The 7,002-nt window shown below is 43.9% G+C and overlaps 2 protein-coding genes across 2 annotated transcripts in view; one reads left to right on the plus strand and one right to left on the minus strand.

Moving 5' to 3' along the window:
• The first annotated feature begins 1,452 nt into the window (after window positions 1-1,452).
• atp5f1b (ATP synthase F1 subunit beta) lies at window positions 1,453-5,128 on the plus strand. The gene is made up of 10 exons (XM_083937649.1): window positions 1,453-1,608; window positions 2,453-2,626; window positions 2,732-2,906; window positions 3,067-3,188; window positions 3,278-3,462; window positions 3,584-3,742; window positions 3,934-4,056; window positions 4,188-4,400; window positions 4,508-4,709; window positions 4,837-5,128. Exons 1-10 carry the CDS (start codon window positions 1,506-1,508, stop codon window positions 4,932-4,934), a joined length of 1,554 nt encoding a protein of 517 aa, XP_083793775.1. The 5' UTR covers window positions 1,453-1,505; the 3' UTR covers window positions 4,935-5,128.
• A 1,540-nt stretch (window positions 5,129-6,668) lies between these two features.
• The window catches only part of LOC310964573 (retinol dehydrogenase 7-like), a 3,255-nt gene continuing 2,921 nt past the window's right edge, over window positions 6,669-7,002 (minus strand). Inside the window, exon 5 of the mRNA XM_083937751.1 lies at window positions 6,669-7,002. This exon is cut by the window's right edge and continues 652 nt beyond it. The gene's annotated coding sequence lies outside the window, so the exon portion shown is untranslated.

The following is a 7,002-nucleotide window of genomic DNA, read 5'->3' on the forward strand; positions in this document are numbered from 1 at the left end:
TGCTTAATGATGTTCTGATTGTGACTCTATACGTTCTCTGTTGTTTCTTAACTTTTGTCTGTAATTGGGGAACTGTGTTGTTGCCCGTCTTGGCCAGGACTCTCTTGTAATAGAGACGTTTAATCTCGATGAGACTTTTCCAGGTGAAATAAAGGTTCAATTAAAAAAAGGAAAAATAGTTTCAGGTTGATACTCTTACGTCTTTCTGAACAGTTAAAACCCTGTCTTCAATGAGCTGAATCAGTTCAAAGAGACACAGAGCAGCGTTTAGACATTTCACTACAGATTTGTAATGGATAAATAAAAATTAAAAGGTTTTGATTGGTTATAGTCCACAATTAAGGCCTTTTTCAAAACCTTTAAAAATTAATGTTTTTGCCTGTCTTAATTGAAATCAATCCTATCCTGGGTTTTATTGGATTGCCTACATGGTTTACGGGTTTTAAGGGGCAAGAGAAGGAAAGACAAAGTCTGTACGAGGGGTTTGAATCCAAAACTCTCAGACTGTGGAGCAGTTTCTCTACCGAGCTCTCAGGACTCCTCAAAGGTTTTGGCAAAAATGGCATCAAGTATCATCTCCTGTTCTCATTGGTGCTCTTTTCTGGCTCTGCCCTTTTGGCGTTCCACGGACATACTTTGATGTCCGGACTGAAGACTGTGACTCTGATAAAGTCCTGTTTGCTGCAGGATTGAAAATAATCTGCGCACATGTAGGAGACTGGAAGTGTAGACCAAGGCTATTTTATTCCACTAGCGCGCCGAGAAATGTGTTACCTTTAGTATAAAGTGAAAATGACAGTATAAGGTAGAGGAAGCATCAAGTTGCATAAAACTGAAACAATTGTACTAGTATCTCAAGACTGTATGGCTATTTGGTACTTAAATCACTAGCCAACTAAATCACCAGTGAAGCTGTTGGTGTGTGCAGATACATGTAGGTTATAGGCCTACACACCATTGACATGGTAAGGTCAACTGACACCTAATGTTGAGGTAAAATAGTTTAGATATTAACAAAATGATTAATCTCAAGTTCTGTAAACACAGAGAGTGGTCTAGTTTTAGAATGAGGAACTAACTGTGGACATTATTGCAATATCTCTGTGGTATGAGGACACTGTTGGTGACCTCGGCCAAACAGGGACTCCAGACATGAACACATTTCAGGGGTGCAGGGCAAAACTGTACTCACCTTGACATGGGACACTGTGTACAAATAAGACAGTGACACCACTTCGATGCCTAAACCATCTGTTTCCATGTCGGCGTGCATTAATTGAACGACGATGATTGCTCATTATATGTAACCTTTTGTCTGGACTGTCATTCAGCAACTCTGGAGGCACGGACATGTCTGGAGGGCACAATGTCAGCTGGATGCGCTTACCGTCTGCGCATGCTCAGCTAGGCTTTTTACGTTGCGCGCATGCGTAGTTCGCCTCACTGGCCCTTCATTATAAAGCCACAAGTTCCTCCGTCTCTTTCCACCTTCAGCCATTTTGACAATGTTAGGAGCTGTGGGACGCTGCTGTACCGGGGCACTGCAGGCTCTCAAGCCTGGGGTCCAGCCCCTGAAGGCTCTCGTTGGCTCCCCAGCCGTCCTCTCACGTAAGTCCTGCATGCTTGGAGCTTTCGAGCGAAGCCGTAATAAGAACAGAATACGCGTTAACGCGCCTGAGAAGGGCAGGGGCAATGCTAACGTTAGCTGTGACGTCGGCTAGCAACACGCTGACTGCCGGTGACAGGCCTCAACATTATAATGTCTAATTTAAAACATGCTGCAGTAATTCCAGTCATTTATATGGGAGCCCATGTGCGTATGTGGCCTTATTGACGGATTTGTTGCATCAGAAATGGACTCGGCTGTGTGTTTCTTGCGCTACCAGGAATGACCTTTATCTAATGACATGAGGCGGTGTGAGACTGTGCAGAGACTGCTAACTTAGCATTACAAGGTGCGTTTTAGCAAGGTCCAACAGTCTGCGACGTTTACCCGTGGACGCATTCAGTCACAGCACCAACGGGAAAGACATTTAGAGTTTGATAGACTAAACTTGATTAATGCTGAATATCCTGGGTTTGTCATTAGCAGTAGTGGCATTAGCTAAGCTAGCTCAAAGTAACACTTCATTCATCTGCCAGGCTTAACACTGCATTCATCCGGGAAATGGCTAAAGAGTGTGTACTGATACAAAGATCTACTTATGTTGCACACAGGCTCGCGTATTGACTCGTTAGGGGCGTCTCATCATTCAGTTGTGTGTAAAAGCTGAATCATAGTTTGGCCAACAACGATCACTTGACATTGAGACGTTGCGGCCGGATACGCAGCTCTATCCCTGGTTGTATGTGAAAGAGTAATGCATACCACTAGTGTTAGAAGGTCATCATGGCTGTAGCACACATGTTTGACATTGAGCTAACCGCACATACTGTCTGCGTTATTTTACAGGCAGAGACTATGTCGCACCTGCCGCCGCAGCCAGCGCCGCCTCCGGGCGCATTGTGGCCGTCATCGGTGCCGTGGTCGACGTCCAGTTCGACGAGGGCCTTCCTCCCATTCTCAACGCCCTGGAAGTAGCCGACCGTGAGTCCAGGCTAGTCCTGGAGGTGGCACAGCATCTTGGTGAGCAACCTTCATTACAACCTTCAGTCCTGCACCCATATAAGCAGACAAACACTGCAATTATACAGTGGAGTATAATTAAACTTAACTGTTTTTGTGTTTTAGGGGAGAGCACAGTGCGTACCATTGCTATGGATGGTACTGAGGGTCTGGTCCGTGGACAGAAAGTTCTGGACACAGGTGCCCCCATCAGAATCCCAGTGGGTCCAGAGACTCTGGGAAGGATTATGAATGTGATCGGCGAGCCCATCGACGAGAGGGGTCCCATCTCCACCAAGCAGTGAGTTCACTTTGAAAATAACACCATGGATTACATTATGATGATAAACAAATGTCTTACAGATTGAAATATAAAAGTAGCATGGGTATTTAAAGAATGCAAGTTGCAGCTGCTTGTTAAGGTCTGTTGGCTGGCAATAACAGTTTGTCTGTCCCCACAGTACTGCACCTATCCATGCTGAGGCCCCTGAATTCACTGACATGAGTGTGGAGCAGGAGATTCTGGTGACTGGCATTAAGGTTGTGGATCTGCTGGCCCCCTACGCTAAGGGAGGAAAGATTGGTATGTGCGAAATGATGGCTTGTGTACTGACATCTTTAAAGCCACTTTGTAAAATCTTAAAATAAATCCTGCATTTGTCGTGGTTACAGGTCTGTTCGGCGGTGCTGGTGTGGGCAAGACTGTGTTGATCATGGAGCTGATCAACAACGTGGCCAAGGCCCATGGTGGTTACTCTGTGTTTGCTGGTGTTGGAGAGCGTACCCGTGAGGGAAACGATTTGTACCATGAAATGATTGAGTCTGGTGTCATCAACCTGAAGGACACCACCTCCAAGGTGAGGATTTTTGGCAAGCCTCCACAAGAAATTTAAACATGGATATGGCACATTAAAAATTACATTTACTATGACTTGGTAGCAAACACTGAGCATTACCCTCGACTTCTGTACCTGCTAGGTGGCGCTGGTGTACGGACAGATGAACGAGCCCCCAGGTGCCCGTGCCAGAGTGGCTCTGACAGGACTGACCGTAGCAGAGTACTTCCGTGATCAGGAGGGTCAGGATGTGCTGCTCTTCATCGACAACATCTTCCGCTTCACACAGGCTGGCTCTGAGGTGGGCAAAACTTCCATCATGTCCGTCAGAAGCACATCGCAGGGGCAGGAAATGTTCCCTTTAAAGATAAATTTGTAATGGCAGTTAATGGGGTTTGAATTACACTGTAAAATCAAAGCAGTCACACTTGCCTAACCCTGATAATATTGAATGCCATGCTGGATAATGACCAAAGTCATGTTACTTCTCAGGTGTCTGCTCTGCTGGGTCGTATCCCCTCTGCTGTGGGTTACCAGCCCACTCTGGCCACTGACATGGGTACCATGCAGGAGAGAATCACCACCACCAAGAAGGGTTCCATCACATCTGTGCAGGTAAAAATCATAATAGAAACTCTTGAGACTTTCCATAATAGACCATGCTGATATACAGAGACCCGACACTTGCTACAACATTTTGGGTTGCTTTGCTAGAAAGGGTTGACAGAGTCTAAATCCTCTCCTAGGCCATCTATGTGCCCGCTGATGATCTGACTGATCCTGCCCCCGCCACCACCTTCGCTCACTTGGATGCCACCACTGTGTTGTCTCGTGCCATCGCTGAGCTGGGTATCTACCCCGCTGTCGATCCCCTCGACTCCACCTCCCGTATCATGGACCCAAACATCGTCGGCACCGAGCACTACGAAATCGCCCGTGGTGTGCAGAAAATCCTCCAGGTTCGCCCCTCCTTTTTTTTTTTTTTTTTTTTTTTTTTTTTTTTTTAAACCTTTTGTGGGACTTACAGAATATTTATCAGGCTAACACGTTTACTTTCCACCTGTAGGACTACAAATCCCTGCAGGATATCATTGCCATTCTGGGTATGGATGAGTTGTCTGAGGAGGACAAACTGACCGTGGCCCGCGCCCGCAAGATCCAGCGTTTCCTGTCCCAGCCCTTCCAGGTGGCCGAGGTCTTCACTGGCCACATGGGAAAGCTGGTGCCCCTCAAGGAAACAATCAAGGGCTTCAAGAGCATCCTTGGCGGTAAGTGTATTAGGTCGCTGTGACTTGTTAAGATGCATAATTATTTACACTTCTAGATTGTGCCCCTCAACATTTTCAGCTGTTGTAAGTACTAATTGTTTCCACTTTGGTATCTGTTAACCTTTAGGTGAGTATGACAGTCTGCCCGAGCAGGCCTTCTACATGGTCGGCCCCATCGAGGAAGTCGTTCAGAAGGCTGAGAAGCTGGCCGAGGAGCACTCATAAACATCTAAAAAAATAAAATTCTAACTGTTGTGGGTAGGAGGCGAAAAACAAAAGCAGAGGGGTTTCTGCTGTTTGGAGCACTTGGTTTATAAAACATGTCAAAATGCAAATGTCCTGTTAGTCAACCTGAAAGAAAGTTCTATTTAATGTTTCCAATGAAAGATGGAATAAAACACTGTCTTTACACAAAAGAACCTGTCCAACTGTATATTTCCTTTATGCTTTAACAGTAGTTGTTGAGAATCTTGTACCTAATAGGCAATTTCCTGAAATGGCTGTCCTCATCCATTCTGACCACAAGATGGCAGTCTTGAGTTGTGCTTAGCTATCTGATCTGTGTTGCCACTTTCTAAAATAAAACGTTGGGCAAACAATTGGATGAGTGTTTGTTTCAGCTTGAAGGGTTATAATGTAGAAAAGTAAGTCACACCAAGGGCTGAAGTGACGTGGTAATCACTACAAGTAGACTAAGTCATCCGCAAAGCAATTTCAGTCAAAAGCAACTTGACTGAGACGTTTCACCTCTCCTCCAAAAGGCTTCATCAGTTCATGTACGCATCTGACCAGGCTGGGACTGGACCAACTACTGGAGCCAGGTATTTAACCTTTCATGATGCTGATGATGTCACTTGTCACTGGAACCTTTTGTGCTCCGAGTGCAAACGACCGTTGTTAGAGTGACAGTCCTTGGTGGGAAGTAGGTTTTGACTTTGTGTGCTCTGTTCGGTCTTAATGACAGTCGTTGGGCCGTTTATGAACAGTTGTTCTTTGAGGGTGGATTGTTGAACCTCCTGGGAAGGGATGAAAGGGCAGCATTGTAAACTGGAGATAAGTGGTGTCTCAGACCTCTGTTTAGCGACGGTTTCTCTACTTTTGCATGGATGGTTTCTTTCAAACCATCAATACTTAAATAGTATTTAGTACTTGCACTCAAGCTCCATATGCAATCTTATTTACAGATGTTTTCGCCCTGGTACATATCAGCTGTTGCTCAATCTGGCGGGGTCAAAGGTACAAAATGATAAACTTGTTTATCCCCAGGGTCACAAAGTTGAAATAAGTCTTCATACCATGTGAAATACAATTTAGTGGTTAGTCAAAACAAATAGGGACAGACCTGAGGCCTTGGTCTGTATTCAGTATTTACATTTCTCAGTTTATAAGAGTTCAATAATAAATTGCTAATTAAAATGATCAAATATGTTTTTGTTTAAATCAACACCTGCCCATTATGAGACTGTTCGTGCTAGCTTTGAGCCTTCAGCACAATCCACTGGCATAACAAACTCAAACGTTATGTGTGTCTCCTGAGAGCCCACAAAAACATTTTATAAATTTTGCTGTCTAAAGCGATGCGACTTTAGCTGATAAAATGAAACACTTTAACAACTTTGAGTTCTGTCTTCTGCTCTTGTAAAATCTTTATCAGTTGTGCAGGGAAACAACTACAACAATTATATTCCAAGGTGGATTTACACAGAGCAGAAACTCATATAGTCCTGTTCTATATGTACTTTGTAATCAAGTCTTTTATTGCTCCTCCCCAACCTTTCACACATGCCATAAAGGCCAATAATAATAGTTTGAACAAACAAGTATATGCCTGTAGATAACGTGGCCTTGAATGTCTGTATGTAACTTTTTCTGAGTAAAGCAGGTCCTATACAGAACAGGACACACGGACACATAATGTACTATTGTATTGTATGTTTTATGTCAAAGCATTCCAGCGTATTGGCAGTTAGCTATACAAACATGTATAAGAAAGAGAGTGAGTGCATTACATGTGCACAGATATAATGGAGATCAAATTAGAGAACAGGTTATTTATATAATTATATTTTTCTTGATTTATTCTGAAAGTTATTTTTTACTGTACAGAATGTGATGTGTGCTGGTGGTGATACCAAGGCACTCTTACAAAAACCTTTATTTTGTTAAATAAAAACAGTTACATTTATTTGGGTCTGATGGGAAACATAACAGTATGTTCAGGGTTGGACTGGGAATGGCTCAACCCAAGTGTCTATAGAAGTCAGTTAAGTTTGGAGGAGGAAGTGTAAGAGTC

This window comes from Echiichthys vipera, assembly GCF_963691815.1.
Source record: "Echiichthys vipera genome assembly, chromosome: 23".
In the NCBI taxonomy this organism is placed as follows: domain Eukaryota; kingdom Metazoa; phylum Chordata; class Actinopteri; order Perciformes; family Trachinidae; genus Echiichthys; species Echiichthys vipera.

Coding starts and splice junctions, on each gene's coding strand:
- atp5f1b (XM_083937649.1), top strand. CDS start 1,506: ATGTTAGGAGCTGTGGGACGCTGCTGTACCGGGGCACTGCAGGCTCTC. Junction 3,189..3,277: donor CGCTAAGGGAGGAAAGATTG/GTATGTGCGAAA, acceptor TCGTGGTTACAG/GTCTGTTCGGCGGTGCTGGT. Junction 4,401..4,507: donor GTGTGCAGAAAATCCTCCAG/GTTCGCCCCTCC, acceptor TTCCACCTGTAG/GACTACAAATCCCTGCAGGA.